The sequence below is a fragment of the Gopherus flavomarginatus genome, chromosome 6, assembly GCF_025201925.1.
Source record: "Gopherus flavomarginatus isolate rGopFla2 chromosome 6, rGopFla2.mat.asm, whole genome shotgun sequence".
NCBI classification, from domain to species: domain Eukaryota; kingdom Metazoa; phylum Chordata; order Testudines; family Testudinidae; genus Gopherus; species Gopherus flavomarginatus.
The window spans coordinates 53877304-53895868 of NC_066622.1; the positions used below are offsets into that span (position 1 = coordinate 53877304).

General features: G+C 53.0%; 1 protein-coding gene across 1 annotated transcript in view; it reads left to right on the forward strand.

Annotated features, from left to right (window-relative positions):
- The first annotated feature begins 17551 nt into the window (after positions 1 to 17551).
- LOC127053669 (zinc finger protein 707-like) overlaps positions 17552 to 18565 on the forward strand; it is a 551605-nt gene continuing 550591 nt past the window's right edge. The window contains exon 1 of the mRNA XM_050958757.1: positions 17552 to 17637. Coding sequence (XP_050814714.1) covers positions 17604 to 17637 — 34 coding nt within the window. The 5' untranslated portion in view covers positions 17552 to 17603. The remainder of the gene's footprint in view (positions 17638 to 18565) is intronic.

An 18565-nucleotide genomic window follows, 5' to 3' on the forward strand; every position in this document is an offset into this window, starting at 1 on the left:
CGCAGGGTAATGCACAGAGCATTTCTCTCATAGAGGAACAGTGACAACATGTGGCCATGCAGGGTAATACACAGAGTATCACGCCTATGTAGAGGCTGTAGAGATCCCTTGGGGGCTTAGGGGTCGTGGGGGGCACAGATAGCTACGTCCAGGCTGGAGACATTCTGGTGGGAATTAGGGGCTTCATGAGGGGCACAAATATCTACGTCAGGGCTGGAGAGGTCCCTGGATGGCTTAGGGGGTTGTGGTGAGCATAGATACATACGTCCAGGCTGTAGTGGTCCCTGGGGATTTAAGGAGTTGGTAAGGGTCACAGAAACCTACGTATGGTCTTGAGGGGTCCCTGGGGAACTTAAGGGTTTGTGGTTGCGCTGATACCTAAGTACCGGTTGGAGGGGGCCCTGGGGAGCTTAGGGGGTTTGTGTGGCGTACACATAGCTATAACCAGGCTGGTGGGGGCCCTATGGGTCTTAGAAGGCTGGTGGGGGGCAGAGATACCTATGTAGGGACTGGAGAAGTCCTGGGGAGGGCTTTGGGGGTTTCTGGAAGTCACAAATATCTACGTCCAGGCTGGAGGAGTTCTGGGGGTATTAGGGAGTTGTGCGGGGGCACAGATACCTATATCGAGGCTGTAGGGGTCCTGGGGTTGCTTTGGGGAATTTTGGGGTACAGATACCTACTTCCATGCTGTAGGGGTCGCTGGGAGGATAAGTGGGTTCGTGAGGGTGCACAGATATCTGCGTCCGGTCTATAGGGATCCTGGGAGGGCTTAAGGGTTTGTAAGGGGCACAGATACATTCATCCAGGCAAGAGGGGTCCTAGGGACCTTAGGGGGTTCATGCTGGGCACAGATACCTGCGTCTAGGCTGGAGGGGTTTTGGGGGTCTTAGGAGGGTTGTGTGGGCACAGATACCTATGTGGATGCTGGAGGGGTCCTGTCATGTCTTAGCGGATTCGTGGGGTCAGAGATACCTACATCTAGGCTGGAGGGGTTCCGGGGGGATTAGGTGTGTTTGGGGGGGGAACAGATACCTACATCCTGATGGTAGGTGGCCCTGGGTAGCTTAGGCGGTTTTTGTCGGTCACAGATACAAACATCCATGCTGTCGGGGTCCCGAGGGACTTTGTGGGGCTCTAGGGGTCACAGATACCTACCTACAGTCTGGAAGGTTCCTGTGGGTATTAAGGGGTGTGTGGGGCATACAGATGCCTACATCTGGGCTTGTGGGTTCCCTGGGGGGCTTAGAGGTTTGTGGAGAGCACAGATACCATTATCCAGGCTAGATGGGTTCTGGTGGGATTAGGGGGTTGTGGGGGGCACAGATACCTATGTAAGCAGAAGCAGGATGAACTCTACCCTCACATCTGGTGGTGAATTATGGCAAGTGTGGAAAAGGATTTCAGGGTCTGATCATGTTTGCATAGACACACTCACCGTGCGTGACACGGCCACGGCAGCCTGGGATGGTTACTTTGGCAGCTATGGTATCCCCAGTTTATTTGTTGTTGGGGTGTGAGATGTGGAGTGTTGTCACCCTGATTGTGTGGACGAGGAACTGTGAAACAGCTTTGAGACAGGGATTCTCACCATCAGTTGAGTGGCACTCACTAGACAAGGGAGTGGGCTCCTTGGCTGAGCCAGAAACACCATTTACATCTTCTTTTCTTTTAACAGTTGAACAGCAGAGCGAGTAATTGAATTTTTTAATAACTGAGGATCCAGGTTCCTGAGCTGAAGTCATTGAAGTGCTGTGTTAAATAGTGGGGGAGTTTGAAACTATGTTGCAGAGCAGCTGATGGAGAAGAGCAGTTTGTGGAACACTTGGAATGGCTCACAGAATGAAGTAAGCTAAGCAGTTCTTGGAGACAGCTGGAGCAGATCAGAGGTTGGCTGGTGGAGCAGAGCAGCTGGTGGACTGAGCTGAGCAGTTTGTGGGAAAGGTAGAAGCAGAATCCCACGGAAAGGCAGGGCAAACAGCAGTGGACCACGTAAGGTGCCCCTTTCTACAAAGGTTGGCAGGGGGGAAAACCCGGCAGATAGACTCTTGAACTCTGGGGCTGCGGGAATGTGGGTGATTATGGGGTTACTGGAGTCTTGAAATATTTGAGGTATTGTACTTTGGAGTCTTGGGGTGATTTGGGGATTGCTAGATTCTAGAGCCCAGGGAAAAGGACATGGCCTAGTTGTAGTGTTTTACCAATTTAATGCTATGTTGTTTATCTCACATTATTAAACATTTTCTGCTATACTCAGATACTATGATTGCGAGAGGGGAAGTATTGCCTCTTTGAGGCACCTAAGGGTGTGTATGTAAAATTTTCCCATGTCACTGGGTGAGGGCTCGATCTGGTTTGCATTACGTAATAGGGAAGGGACCCCTATGTATTGAACCCAGTCCTTGCTGCTATCAGTTCAGCCTCGCAGACGGGTTCCAACTATGTCTAGGCAGAAGGGGTCCCTGGGGATTTGAGGGGGCTCCTGGGGGGCACAGAGATCTAGGTCCATGCTGTAGGGGGCTCAGGGGTTTGGTGGGGGGCACAGATACCTACGTCCCAGCTGCAGGGGTCCCAGAGGGGCTTAGGGGGTGTTATGGAGTGTGGTGGAATCTGGCCCTGCACCCCTCTTCCAGGGACACACAGTGACTCAGCCAGCCAGTAAAACAGAGGGTTGTTTTGGCCAACAGAACGAAGGATACAGCAGGGCTTTTGGGCACAACCAGGACCCGTCATTCGAGCCTTTCTGGGGGTTCAGGAAGCTTAGTTCCCAGTTTGAGATTCTCTGAATTCCAACTACCCAGCTCCAAACGAAAACTGAACTAACTCCCTCCAGCCGACCCCTTCCTGCGTCCAGCTTCCCTGGCAAAGGTGCTCACTCTTTCAGCCCTGCCCAGCTCGAGTTACAGGCTTAGGTCCTGTCCCTCACGTAAAGTCACCCCCTGCTCTCCCATCCCCCACACAGACAGTCCCCACTCCAGCACAGTAATGCCCAGAGCATTTCGCCCATGGAGCAACAGTGGCACCGTGTGGCCACGCAGAGTAATACACAGAGCATTTCCTGCATGGAGCAACAGTGACACCATGTGGCCACACAGGGTAATGCACAGAGCATCGCACCTACGTGGAGGCTGTAGAGATCCCTCGAGGGCTTACTGGGGTTCGTAGGGTCACAGATACCTACATCCAGTATGGGCGGGACCCTGGGAGAGTTATGGGGGTTGTGAGGGGCATAGGTACTTGCGTCCAGGCTGTAGAGGTCCTGGTGGGGATTAAAGGCTTCCTGGAGGACAACAATATCTACGTCTAGGCTGAAGGGATCCCTGGACGCTAGGGGGTTGTGGTGAGCACAGTGATCCGTGGGGGTAGAGGGACTTGGTGAGGGGCACAGATATCTATGTATGTCCTGGAGGGGCTTAGTGGTACTGTAGGAGACACAGATACCTACGTCCAGGCTGGAGGGGTCCCGGGGGGCTTAGGTGGTTTGTGGGGAGGGGCACAAATATGTACATCCAGGTTGGAGAGGTTCCGGAGAGGACTATTGGTTTTTGCGGATGGCAGAGATACCTATCTCCATACTCTAGGGGTCCCGGGGGGCTTAGGGTTTTTTGGGAGGCACAGATATCTATGTCCAGGTTGGAGTGGTTCCTGGGGGGTTTAGGCAGTTCCTGGGGGGCACAGATACCTAGTTCCATGCTGTAGGGTTCCCTGGGTGGATTAGGGGTTTTCTGGGTGGCAGAGATACCTACGTCTAGGCTGTAGGGGTCCCTGGGAGGCTTAGAGGGTTTGTGGGGGGCAGAGATACCTACTTCCAGGCAATAGGTCTTCCAGGGGGAATTAGTGTGTTGGGGGGGCACGGATACCTAGGTTCAGGCTGGAGGGTTCCCAGGGGGGGTTTACGCCGTTTGTGTTGGGCACAGATATCTGCATCCAGGCTGGAGTGGTCCCTGGGGGGGCTAAAGCGATTTCTGGTGGGCACAGATAACTACCTCCAGGCTGGAGGGGTTTCTTGGCACTTAGGGGTTGTAGGGGGCACAGATACTTCCATCCAGGCTGGAGGGTCCCTGGGGGGCTTAGCGGGTTCATGTGGGGCACAGATACCTATGTCCAGGCTGGATGGGTCCAGGGGGTGCTTATGGGGTTCAGGGAGCACAGATGCTTATCTCTAGGCTATAGGGGTCCCTGGTGGGCTTAGGGGGTTTTGGGGGGCCCCAGATACCTAAGTCCATGCTGTAGGCGTCCCTACAGGTGCTTATGGGTTCGTGGGGTGCACAGATATTTATGTGCAGTCTGGAGGAGACAGGGGGAGTTGGGGTTTCATGAGGGGCACAGATACAAACCTCCAGGCTGTAGGAGTCCCAGGGAGGCTGTGAGGGTACAGATACCTACATCTAGTCTGGATGGGTCCTGGGGGTTATATGGGGTTTGTGAGGGGCACAGATACCTAGGTACAGGCTGTCGGTGTCCCGAGGAGATTAGGCGGTTCACTGGGGGCTCAGATACATCCAGGCTGGATGTGTCCCGAGGAGCTTAGGGGGTTTGTGGGGTGCTCAGACACCTGTGTCCAGCTAATCTATTATGTCATAATCTGCTCTGAGTAAACATGATGAGAAACTTCATATTATGCACTACTTCTAGTGACACTCCCAAATGGATCCGCATCCTTCACCCACCATGAGGTAGGTAAGAGCGGATCATTATTATCCCTACTTGAAAGAGGGAGAAGCTAAGGCTGAGAAAGGAGAATTGACTTGTCTCAGGTCACACAGCCCGTCAGAGGCAGTGTTGGGAATAGGACCGAAGAGCCCTGATTTTCAAACAAACCATCGGATCTTGAATTTCAGACATTGAATGACCTGAATACTGTGCTCTCAGATGAGCTCCAGACCAACAACAGTGACAGTAATTATTCAGCAAGCATTTGAGGAGAACTGCAATGTTAGATGGAATCATCAACTGCTCAGAGACAATTAATGCAGAGAAGCAGCAAAATTAATCAAAGATAGAACTGGTTCTGACTTATTTACTTGATCTTAAAAGAGAACAACAAGGACCTGAGTCTCCTCCCTGTCAATAACCCCCTGCTCAACCAATCAGGGTAGAGACTGAGGACGGGAGGCTGAGGGTTCTCACCAGAGAGCCCAAAGGATGGCCCAGGTCACCGGTGGGGATCACTGCCCGAGCACTATTTCAGTCCCACATTTTTGGGTGGACCTTCCATAGTGGGAGCTGCAGAGGACTTCCCTGCAACACACACACACACACACCTCCGTCCTGTTGTTGGGAAGGGAACAGGAGAAAGAGAAGAAGAGGAGGGAGGGATGGAGGAAGAGGTGAAACAAAAAGGACAAACCCTAATGTCCCCAGCGATTCTAAGGGACAAAATCCCAGGTGCGCAATAAAATTCTGCCTCCTTAAGCTCGTGTTTTCCATGCCTAGAATTCACTTGTCACCAGATAGGTCAGACTGAACATGTTTCAAACCTCCAGGAGGCTCTTACCTTCTAAACAGGGACGGCTGTATTCTAGTAAAATCACTACAAGGGAAGGAGGAAACTCGAAAGAGGTTCCTCCTGGCGCTCACGTCCATGACCCCAAATAATCTCTCAGTCCTCAAAGAGAGACCTGGAGAAGGAAACGTGCTGAAGCAAAGCCACAGAGGTCTCTGAGGTTTCCCTGGCCCCTCGCCCCTGTCCTGCCTGGCTGATGTCAGCATCTCTCTGTGAGGTCACCACCTCCCCACCACCTTTGACCAATAGTCTGAGGTCCTGCAAAAGGCCTTTGTGATGTCACTGCCACACCCCTCCCTTGCTGGGCTAATGTCCTGCCCCTGGCCAGGCACTTTGGAGGTTTGAGCTACTCCCTGTGGATCACCCCACTCAAGAAGCGTTCGTTCTAGGCAGCAAGCCAGCTAGACAGGAAAACATCAGACGCTGCTCCCAATGCTACACTCAGTTTTTCAGAAATTAGTCCACTTCATGGTCAGAAGACACCATTAGAGCATCTAACCTGCATATCACAGGCCTCCTGTATGACATAACAGCTGCTTTGGGGGCAAACACATTCCAGAAAGGCATCTAGTCTTCATTAAATGACATCAGGAGATCGTGAATCCACCACTTTCTTTGGTAGCTTGCTCCTGTGGTGAATCATCCTCGCTGTTGACTATTGTGCCTCAGTTGTAATATGAATTTGTCTCTTTTCACTTTCCAGCCATTGGGTCTTGTTATGCCTTTCTCTGCTCCATTCAAGAGCCCGTAAATACCCAATCTTTTCTCTCCATTAAGGCCCTTCAACATTTCAATGAAATCACCTTTCAATCTTCTTTTGATAAGCTAAACAGGTTGAGCTCTTTCAATAGCTCACTGGAAGGCATTTTTCTCCAGCCCTCAGAACATTTGGTGGCTCTTTGCTGCCCTAGCTCCAATTTCACAACATCTTTTTCAAATGAGGATACCAGAACTGGAGGCAGTATAAAGGTTGTATAAAGGTAAAATTAAATAGGTTGCAGAGGAGTTTTTTTTAATTTCGGCTTTTGTTGCTAAAAATTTTGTCTCTCTGCGGTGAGAAAAAACACTCCCCGAATGCCAAAATTTGAGCCATGAAAAGCGGCAGTGTGAACAGCGCATCATAGATGGAGCTGTGCTCCCGGTGACAAAGCTACTGCCCCTCATTGGAGGTAGTTTGGCTTTGTTGCCGGGGAAGCTCTCTCTCAGCGATAAGGACGGCCACACAGGGCACCTTACAATGGCATGGTTAGAGTGGCACAGCTGCACCGTGGTAAGGTGCGTGGTGTAGACACAGCCTCAGAGCTGGCGAAAGCCGACTGGTGCTGAGGAGCACAGGGTTCAGACAGAGACATCCCTTAGCAGAGGAACTATTCACAGGGATTCTCTATAGCCTAGTAAGGTGGAGAGGATGGAAGATGATAATGTACAGGTAGGTTCTGATGAGAAACAGTGAAATGAAAGAGTCTCCCTCAGTTACATCATGTAATAGCAGACAGCTAAAATGGGACACATTTTAGAAGTGCTGAAATACAAAGGCTAAACGTCTAAGTACTAAGACTGGTGAATTTGAGTGCCTGGTATTGAGTGACGATATTGATAGAATAGGCATCACAGAAACCCTTGCACCCCCTCCTGCACCCACATGGGGAGACTGACCTGTGTGCATGGAGCAGCTGGCATTGCTACCCCACACTCCTCCCTGGAACGCTAATCATCTGGGCACCCCTAGGGGCTGTGGGATGTGGGGGCAAGAAGTGAGATCATCCGAGCTCCCTGCATCCAGGTCAGTTTCCTCAGCCGGGCTGCATAGTGGGAGGGCAGATAGCAGCAGCTTCTGATTCTCCCCTCACAGCACAGCCCAAGTGGGAAAAGTGACCAGGACGCATGGAGCACATAGGATTGCTCCTTACTCCCCTCAAACCTCTATGGACCCATGGAGGAGCATTGGGGCAGGGGAGAGCAGTGAGCACCTTTGCACTGCCACACGGTGCCCTTTGACCCCTGGAGCCTTGGGCGGCTATCGGGGGGCACCACCCCTAAGGCCGGCCAGGCTCCCCAGAACGAGCAGCAGAAAACACAGAGACTGGCCACACACTGAGCAGTGGTAGCCTGGGCGGCTCGTAATGGAGGCTCAGGGGGGAGGGGTGTCTTAATATTTTTTCCCAGATTTCGACCTTAGCGTCCAAAATATGGGTGTTAGCATGAAAACCTCCAAGCTTTGTTACCAGCTTGGACCTGGTAAAGCTGCCACCAGCCAGGGATTTATTCAGTGCCTGGCTCACTGTGGTCTCCCCAAAACCTTCCCCGGGGGACCCCCAGACTCAGATGCCTTGAGTCTCACAACAAAGGGGAATAAACCATTTCCCTTCCCCCTCCTCCCCTCCAGGTGTTCCCTCCCTGGGTTCCTGGAGAGATATACAGAAGCAAGCTCCGTGAATCTAAACAGAGGGACTCCCCCCTCCCTGTTTCCAGTCCTGGAAATAGAAGTACCAAGATAGCTAATCTCTCTTCCCCCTTACCCAGAGGGTATGCAAAGTCAGGCTAGTAAATCTAACACAATGAGATTTTCCCCCTGACTTCTCCCTCCCACCAATTCCCTGGTGAGCTGCAGACTCAATTCCCTGGAGTCCCCACTAAAGAAAAAATCCAACAGGTCTTAAAAAGAAAGCTTTATATAAAAAGAAAGAAAAGGACATAAAAATGGTCTCTCTGTATTAAGGTGACAAATACAGGGTTATTTGCTTAAGAGAAAAAAATGAATAAACAGCCTTATCCAAAAAGAATACAATTTAAACATTCCAGCAACTACACAAATGTAAATACAAAAATATATATATATATAAACTTATTGTCTTATTATCTTAGTACTTACAACTTGGAAACAGAAGATTAGAAAGGCAGGAGATAGAAAAATCACTCTCATAGCCGAGACGCCACAGACACAAGACAAAGAACAAAGAACTCACACACAAACTTCCCTCCACCCAGATTTGAAAAAGTCTTGTTTCCTGATTGGTCCTCTGGTCAGGTGTTTTAGGTTACTGGTGTTACCCCTTTATAGGTAAAAGAACATTAACCCTTAGCTATCTGTTTATGAGAAGGGGGCTCAGCCTCCCCAAACCTTGCACTGTCAAGGGGACAGTGGGGCCCATGATCAGGGGCCCTGGCCAAGTTAGGTCCCCTTGGAAAAGTCTCCCCTATGTCAGCCCCAGGGCTGGAGGAGCTCCCACTCCCTGCTACAGCCCGGGGGCTGCAGCAGGGGCACAGAGCTTCTCTGGTCTCAGGGCCACAGCGGGGCAGGGGTAAAGGAGTGATAGGGTGGGGCTGGTGGGGGAAGGGGTGGAACAGAAGTGACAGTGGATGGGGCCATGGGTGGAAGGGGGTAGAGCCACAGAGAGAAGGTAGAGGCATGGTTCTGGTGCTGGGGCCCCCACACTTGTTCTCCCTTTCCCGGGGGTTTGGCATCACTAGCCCCGGCTTAGCGAGTAGGGGTCAGTGGTCGCCATAATGTGGGGTGCGACTCCTAGGGGGACACAGAGGAACATTCATGGGGGCACCTCAGGACCTGAGCCAGCCCACATAGAGGGCAGGGAGGGAGCACCACTTTGCCACAGCTCTTCCCCAACCCCACCCTCAGCCTGAGACTCTGGCTCCCAGCCAGGCGTCGACCCCTTTACCCCTGTCCGCACCTCTCTCCCCAGCAAGCAACAGCCCCACTCCTCCCAGCCCCGGTTCTAGACCGTGGCTTCCGAGGGGCCACAGCCATGGCTAAGAGGGCACAATGTGAAATTTTGGGGACCACTGGTTTAGGGTGACGTCCTCAATCACTTCTCTGCAGTCCAATAAAAGCTATTCCTCACTCACCTACACCTCCATCAGGACGGACTAGGTATGTTCTGCTGCCCTTCACTCATACAGGAAGGAGAATAACATTTCATTCCACTCAATCCTAAAGTGATTTGTAACCCAAGACCATCCCAAACTGGTCATTTTGGGGAAGCGGCCCCATCATGCTGCATAGCTAGGCAGAGTAGGTGTGTCTATGCAAACACGGTCTGTTCCTGAAGTCTTTCCCCAGCTCCTCACTAGGTGAGAGAGGGGAGCTCATTCAGACCCTGCTTTCGCTTAGTATTTAAAAACTCCTTAGTGTCCCTATCTCTGCCGGCCTTAGATTTCTCCTCCTGTCCGTTTTTTGACAGCTCAGATGAGGTGACCGAGTGGTTAAGGTGATGGACTGCTACCCCATTATGCTCTGCCTGCATGGGTTCAAATCCCATTCTCATCAGAGGCATTTAGTCTTCACCCTCATTTATAGGCAACCATCTCCACCTTTGGTACAATAACAGATCAAACAATGTTGCTTGTGTTACCCAAAATTGGGTCAGTTAGTAAGCTTAGAGAGGATTAATAATGCCCCTCCCCCCCAGAGTTTGGCAGAAAGCAGCACATTTATTAGCTTGATAGCTAAGTTCAAAAGAAGGGATGCGGGAGGGTGTCACACTCATACTCACGCTCCCAGGACAGGCCTGGCAGTGGAGATGTCAGGATCCTTTAAGGTAAGTGTCCCACAGCGCAGCGATGGACAGTGCGATGAAGATCAGTCTCCCTGAGGTGCAATAGAATGTAACACAGCGAACCACTGGCTAGATGGGCCGGGTGAAGGGCATTCACTGGAGGTACAAAGGAGAGTGGGAAAGCCACTTCACAGGCATTCAAAGAGGGAAAGGACACAAGCTGGGGGAGTTTAACAGACCTTTTGAGCATACAGGTTATACAGAGCATACAGATCACTGCTGCTCCTACAACATGATAAGTTCTCAAGCAGCATGTTTCTTACTTTGCCCATCTGTCAATTTTGATGATTATTGATGGAAATATTTTGCCATTGGGTTGTGTGTTTACACAGAAATTGACATTTACCAATAAATACACAATTCTTCCAAGCCTGCCTAGTCTGCAGTTGATGGGTTTAGAGGGACACATTCACTCTTCCAGGTCCCCATTCCAGGCCTGTGCTCTCCAGGTTTTCAACTTCCCGCACTGCTGGGATCCTTCCCTCATCTCCCCCCAAACCACTGCCCCACCCCCAATTTTGGGGTCCCCTCCCTACACTGTCTAACTCCACTGCTGGCAGGATCCCTTCCTGTTCCTTTCATTTCCTGCCTCCACTCTGGGCAAAAGCTTTGCACTCTTCCAACACCAGAAGTTGAACCCAGGCCACCTGGGTGAAAACCAGGAATCCTGACCGCTAGCCCATACGGGACTATTGTTGCATCTGACGAAGTGGGTATTCACCCACGACAGCTCATGCTCCAATACGTCAGTTAGTCTAGAAGGTGCCACCAGATTCTTGGCTGCTATTATTACTACAACTCAGGCCTTGGCTACACTGGAGAGTTACAGTGCAGGTGGTGGCTTTACAGCGCTGTAACTTACTCCCCGTCCACACTGGCAAGGCACATACAGCGCTGTATCTCCCTGGTTACAGTGCTGCATGTGCTCCACCTCGACGAGAGGAATAAAGAGAACAGAGCTGGTGATGCAGCGCTGGGGTGCCAGTGTAAACAGTGATTAATCTTACTACGCTGTCACTGACCTCCGGAACCTTCCCATAATGCTTTTAAGTAGAGATAACGCTCTTTGTTTTGGTGTGATGCCTCTGTTTGTTTTGTTGTGAGCTCAAGGCTCCCGGAGCTGCTTATCTAAAAACCAAACACAGCTACTGTTTGCAGTGAATGAGCAGAGGCAGGGGGATCCCTTTGGAACACCCACAGCTGGTGTTTGCTTGAGGAGAGAAGCAGCCGGGTTGGCACGGGTGGGGGCTCTGTTTTGGATCAGTGGCTTATCTGGTCTGTGAGACAAAAAACAAAGGTGGCTATTTGCATTTAGTGAATGAAAGAGGGGTGGGGGAGGAGGCTTGAACTTGCCAGGCAGGGAGCTGACACAGTGTCAGCTCCAAAAATCCACTCTCTCTGTCTCCCCCACGCTCCGTGTCACACTCCACCCCACCCTCCTCTTTTGAATAGCACATTGCAGCCACTTGAATGCTGGGATAGCTGCCCATAATGCACCACTCCCAACAGCGCTGCAAATGTGGCCATGACAGAGTGCTGGTAGCTGTCAGTGTGTCCACACTGCAGCGCTTTCCCTAAACAGCTGTAGGAAGACAGCTTTAACTCCCAGCGCTGGACAGCTGCAAGTGTAGCCAAACCCTCTCTAAGCCGACCCCTTATGAGAACAGCAGGGACTAGCATGACTAGATGTCCCGATTTTTGGGTCTTTTTCTTACATAGGTGCCTATTAACCCCACCTCCATCACAATTTTTCACATTTGCTGTCGGATCACCCTAGCAGGGGTTGCACAGAGGGCTGCATTAACCTTCAGGTGCTGAGGTTTCCCTCTCCCCATTCCCAGAGCCTGTGATCAGGAAACAGACATCAGGGCTCCCAGGTGCTGCACAGACCATGACTGAGATCAGACCCCATATTATGCAAGGTGCTGTACAAACCCTGGGCAACACTGAGACACCCAGGAGGTTCCCATCAATTTCACAGAGCCTATGCTGCCCAACTTCTTCTGAATCCCTCTGGCTCACCCCCCCCACAAAAACCCCACCTTTCCAAACAGTCCTTCTTTCCTTGCCCCCTGATTCTGGTTTCACACCCTGGGACCATCTCCTCTCTTTGTCTCTCCCCCTCCAGGTGAAGCAGAGATGGAGGCAACTTCAGCCACTGGAGTCAGCCTCAGCGAGCACTGCAGCCGGCCCCGGGGGAGGGGGGGTGTTTGCAGACACAGGAAGGGAGCAGGGGGTGCTGGGAAGAAGGCGGCAGGAGAACAAAGCTCAGAGACCCAACATGGGGAAATTCCAGGGGGCGGGGCTCTGACACATCCCAGGTGCGGGCAGCTCCTGGGTGCGGGGCTCTGGCTCAGCTCGGGGGCAGGCAGCTCTTCGGGGCGGGGCTCCAGCACAGAGCAGGGGCGGAGCAGCTCCTGGGGACGGGGCTCTAGCACAGAGCGGGGGCGGAGCAGCTCCTCGAGGCGGGGCTCTGGCACAGCCCATGATCAGGGCAGCTCCTGGGGGCGGGGCTCTGGCACAGCCCATGGGCAGGGCAGCTCCTGGGGGCGGGGCTCTGGCTCAGCTCAGGGGCGGGGCAGCTCCTGGGGGTGGGGCTCTGGCTCAGCTCAGGGGCAGGGCAGCTCCTGGGGGCGGGGCTCTGGCACATTGTGACGCGGAGCCCGGGCTGAACAGCTGCTTCCTGGTTCTCCACGTGCTGCCAGCAGCGCTGGAGCTACCCGAGCCGGAGCGGAGCCGCTGTTCTCAGCTGCAGCCAGGATCTGCCCCCGGCCCCGCTGGGATCCAGGTGGGGACAGAGACTGGGGCTCAGGGGTTCCCCTTGGTGTGGCTGGCGGGGGCGGGAGGGGAGAAGCCGGAGCTGCAGGTGGGGGAAGGGCGGTGGGACATTGTGACCCGGAGCCCCCGGGGAATGAGAGGCGCTGGGGGACAGGAAAGTGACTCTGCCCCAGGAAGCCTGGGAGAAGCCTTGAAGGGGCCTCGGCCCCAGTGGAGCTGCAGGAGGATCCGCCCGCCCGCCCAGCTGGGATGGGGGGGCCGGGGCCCGGCCGTCGTGTGGGGGGGAGGGGCGGACACCGGGCCGGGCTGGGGGGGGCAGTGTATTAAATCCCTCCCCAAAGCAATGTGCTACTCCCGGGCACTGCGCATACCCAGTAACAGCCACTGAAGCCGCTGCCCTTCCCCCTGCCCGGACCAGCCGTAACGTTCCACCGGGCGATGGGGGCGGGGCTGGAGCTGGGCGGGAGAGTAACAGGGAGCGTGGGAGGGGTGGGCGCAGAGCAGGAAATTGATGGGCGGGGGGGGGTCAGGCAGCTGGAGGCAGGGCTCGTGGGGGGCTAAAGGGCACAATCCGGGCTGGGGGGAGGAGCAGGAGTTGAGCTCAGGGGGAGGCGCTTTCAGAGCCCCCCCCTTTGGTGTGAGGGCGGAGGTGTCGAGCGGGGAAGAGAAGTCGGAGTTGCGGGGATGGAGGTCACTGGGGTGGGGGGGTAGATCTGTCTCTGTGCAGCCAGGACATTCCCGGGGTGGGAGGGAGATGTGTTAACTGGATCCTTTCCCTGTTTTTGTCACTTCCTCCCACACACACATTCTCTCAAGATTTCCCCTTTTCTCTCTCATTATCACACGTGGCTATAAAATCCAGGGAGATTCTCCTCCCCCCCCCAATGATCAGCTCTCTAATTGCCTCTGATTTTCCCTTTTCTCTCCATACTTCTCAAATGTCAATTTAAAATCTCTCTGATGGGGGGTGGATTTTCCCACCCATTTTATCTGCAGCGACTTGTCCTTGTTTGGATGGGAAATTCTTCCCCTGGGTCATTCCCCAGAACATGGCTCCCACTGGAGTGGGATGGGATGAGGTTCCCGTTCTCTGCCAGGGCATGGAAGGGAAGGGAGGAGCACATCCCCCATGGGGACTGCCCAGACACCATTTCCCAATTCCCCTGCGGCCCCCTTCCATTGTCCAGGGAGCCTTCCAGCTCCCCCCCGCCCTTAAATCAGCTCCTCAAAGGACTCTGAGCTGCTCACGTGAATGGTTGCCCCGTGGCCGGGGGGGACCATCACATTCTGTTTATGTATTGGACAGTCATATAAAATCCAGTCCAAGAGTCCCCCCTTTCCACTAGTTATTTAATAGCAACATCAAATCCCCTCCGATCTTGGTGGTTTTCTCTCATGTTATCAAGTGTCGTTTGTGACAGGGTTCTCTCTGCCTGTCTCAAAGATTGATATAAAATACCCCAAACATTTGCCCCACTTCTCTCTAGTTGTTTTATTTCTAATTGAATATGATGGGTTGTTTCCCAATGTGCTAAGATGCAGCCGCCTCTGGGGTGGATCCATGGTGGTCATTATTTGCTAGTGACAGCCCGTGGATCTTTCTTGCCCTCCAGGCCTTCCATTCTCCTGTTAAAGAAGCACTCCCCAGGCTCCCTCTGCCTGTGTGACTGGCCAGCAGGAGGTGGTGTTAACTTTCTAGCCACTTCTCCCACTCTGTGAGGTAACACTTGCAGGGGCAGGGAAGGTGTCTGTGTGGGGAGATTGCAGCTGAAGGGGCATTGTGGTATGGGGAGGCCTCTGGGTGGCTGGTCAGGGGGTACCCTAGTCAGGTTGGTGGGTTGTGGAGGTTTGGGGTTTTCGGGGGTGGTGCTTCTGATGTGCCCATCCCTGAGGCTATTGGTCCTCGAGGTGAGTATCTCTGGGGGCCTGGTGGCTGCAGAACTGTGGGGGTGGGTGTCTCTTGGGGAGGCGGGACAGAGGGTTAGAGGGAGCCTGGTTCTGTGCCAGGGGTTCTGTCTGTGCTTCCCCCGCTGCTTCCTGGTTTTGTTGCCATGCCCAGTGCACAGAGCTGGGGGAGGGGATCCCTGGCACTAGGTGAGGGCATGCCAGGGAAGCAGAGTGATGGTTCGCACTGTAAAGCATCAGGGGGTCACACTGGGCAGAGGAGGGGGTCCCAGGCAAATGTCAGGGTAGATCATTCTGGAGGGTGGGGAAGTTCCTAAGCAGGCAGTGAGGGACTGAGTTCCCAGTGGGGGGGTCCCTTGAGGGGGTCCCTGGCTGCTGGGGGCTCTTGGTGGGGGAACCCTTTGGGATTCCCAACCTGGCAATCATGGTGTGGTGGGGGTTCTCTGGCCGGTGGTGCTTTGAGGGGTATCTGGGGTCCCTGGCCAGGGACTCTGGGGGCTGCGTCCCAGGGAATATCTGATGGGATCCTGGCTGGGGGGTGTCTGGGGCCCCTGGCTGGGGCGTCTGGGCTCTGGGTACTAGGGGGTGTCTGGGGGCTGCTGCTAACCATGATCCTTCTATCTGGTAAACTTGTACCAGAGTCCTGGCTCCTAGTCACCAGTTCACCAAGTCCATTCCCCAGTCACGTGCCCTGTCACTGTGATAACTTTCTGTCCACTTAGCAAACACTGTTAGTGTGAAATCACAGAATTTACTTTTCTCCTCTTTTGAAAACTGCAGGAACTTTCGGTTCCGTTTGGAAAATTTTTGCCCCCAGTCCTTGTCCTAGATCTGCGGGGGTGAGGGTGGTGGGAAGGGAGTCAGCACTGCCACACGATGGTCTTTTCCACAGCGTTCTGAACTCATTCTTTCTGAAATCCGGTGTCACTGAGACCGTTGTTAATTCAGAGTCACTGTATGGAAAGACAAGGAGTGATTCCAGATGGACAGTGGGTCAAATGAGATCAGCCATTCTCCCTGTGAGGAGGAGCTCCCATTAGCTGCTCTCCCCAGAGAGCTAAAGGAGGGAAGCTGCTCATACACTCTGTCCCTCTGTGCTCAGGATATTGGGGTTCAGCTTCCTGGGTCAGATGCTGCAGCCTCCATTGTGATCTGGGAGACCAGGCTTGACAGCTGCTGCTCCCCCAGTGGGGCTCTGTGCTGGGAAGTGACCTTAATTAAAGCTTCTTCTCTGCCCGGCCCAGGGGATGACTTTCTGCAGCTGGTCCTAGCCCCCTAGGGCAGTCCTGGGCCCTGTTACTACTAAATTCTGAGCCAGAGTCTCCAGGTAACTGAAAGATCTCAGGGAATGTCCTAGGGTCTGGCAAGAAAGTGACTCTGCACAAACAACACCACCTCATTTCTCCTCCCATTAGCGGTTGCCAGGAGGAAATCCAGCCATGGGAGAGCAAAGCCCCCAGGAATGGGACTGTCCCAGCCAGAGGGGCAGGGAGAGAGGACAGGGGAAGGAGAGACTGAAAGGGGCAGTGGGAGAAATGAATGTGGGGGAGAGATTTCCAGCTCTCTAGTCCACCCAGACACATGTATTGCTGCATCCTGGGGCAGAAGCACTTTCCAGTGAACAAAACAAGGATCAGACAGAGCAAAAGCCAGTTCCTGACTCCATATTCCCCCTGCTGGGGTGTGGCTGCCGTGGGGTCAGTGTCTGAGGGAATCCCCCACAGTGACTCCTTTGGTTCTGCTCTTTTCTAGCCTTGTGTTCAGAGAAGGGGTGAGGGGAGAGAGAAGGGAGGTTAAAAATGTGTCTGTGGACTTAGCCTGGCAGGAGGGGCCAGGTCTAAATTGTAAGAAACAGATTGAGCATTTCCCAGCATGACAGAATCTAGGGTGTCTGTCTGCAGGGAAAGGGCCTGGGGGAATTGTGATGTGAAATTAACTAAAACCGGTTCTGAAACGCCCACAACTGCCCTTCTCCCCCAGACAGGCTGCAGAATGTTTTGCTCCAGCTCATCCCAGCCTGGCGTGGGACAGGGAAGAGAAATGGCTGCAGTGGAGTCAGTCCAGGTAGAGATTATCGGGGGGTTGCTGGTGGGTTCCTGCTGGAGGAAAGGGAGAGCAAATACACCAGAGGTGGGAAGGTTTGCAGAGTCTGGTTTGGAGGTTGGAGCGGGGCAGGAAATTCACAGCGTGGGAAACGGAGGAGGCCAGGGTGTGGCAGACCTGCTGGGAATTATTTACTAAGTGGCCTAGATTCTAGGAACAGACCCAGGAGGTTTGGAGGTGGAAATGCCCTAATTTGTGAAGAGAGAAAATAACCCACCTACATGGAGCTAGTCAAAGTGACCAGACTCCTAGTGCTGGAGCCTGACCTCATTAACCATCAGCTGCTGTGAGATATAAAGGGGACACCCATGAGTCAGGCTTCTTGGAGCTGCCTCTCCCTTCATATCCCGCTCCTCACAATGAGGAGGGTGTTGGGCATCCTACCAGCGAGCTCTCCCTGGACCCTGCTAGGGGCTCCATCTCCTGTATCAGTCAGTAGGGGGGTGATGGATATGCTGGGAGAGATAAGGGGCTCTCTCTTCATCCCCTCACCCTGGCATTTGCTGGATACTCTGAGCCAGGTCGAGGTGGGACTCTCCTGACTATGATCCACCCAGAGCTTCCATTTGATTCACTCTTCTCTGCCACAAATAGTGGCGCTGTGAGTGGGGCAGCAAGTCCTTAATGTTGGACTCTTACTCTTTCAGGGGCTGGTGACCTTGAAGGAGATGGCTATGTATTTCAGCAGGGAAGAGTGGGCTCTGCTGGACCCCACTCAGAGAGCCCTCTACTGGGATGTCATGCAGGAGAACTATGAGACTGTGACCTCGCTGGGTAAGGGTTCCTGTCCCTTCTGTTCTTGGAAGGGGAAATGAAGAGTGAAGGTTCACTCCACCCCCACAATGCCATCTGTACCCTGTCCAGTTTCAGCATCACCCCAATAGGCCAGTGACACACATAATACCAGAGACCCTCCTCTGCTGCAGAACACTTTGGGAACAGAGCACAGGAGCCGTATTGCACAGTGTCAAATATCTCCTGTTTGCTCAAGTGAAACTGGGGGTTAGGTCTGGCATAACTGTCCCATACCCCTAATCATTTTTGTTGCCCTTTTCTGAACCTTTTCCAATTCCAATATATCTATTTTTGAGATGGGGTGACATGTGCATGCAGTATTCAAGATGTGGGTGTATCATGGATTTATTTGCTGTTTTTACAAATATGATCTATGAGATATTCTGTCATATCTATCACTTTCTTAATTATTTCCTACATTGTTCACTTTTTTTCACTGCTGCTGCACATTGAGTGGATGTTTTCAGAGAACTATCCACAGTGACTCCAAGATCCATCTCTTGAGTGGAAACAACTAATTTAGATCCCATCATTTTGTATGTATAGTTGGGATTGTGTTTTCCAATGGGCTGCACTATGTGCTATCCTGTCATCTAGTACTGCTGAGATCCTGGATTCAGTAATATCCCTGCCCTTCCTGTTCCCTTTCTCCACCGAGCCCCGCCAGCCCATGCTTCCTGTTCCCAGCTTCCCCAGGATTCTCGCACTGTCTCTGAACCTCTCTGTCAGCAAGAAGCAGTGCCAGGGACACTTGCCCTCTGTCTGGAGTCTTCGATTTCTGGGACATGGATTTACTTTCTCTGTGTTGTAAGAGGCTCTGTCATAATGAGTGTCTGTGATGTTACCCAGAGTACAATCTGGACTGTTAAATAGCTGTCCCCTCAGTCCTCCAGCATGGGGTTCCGTT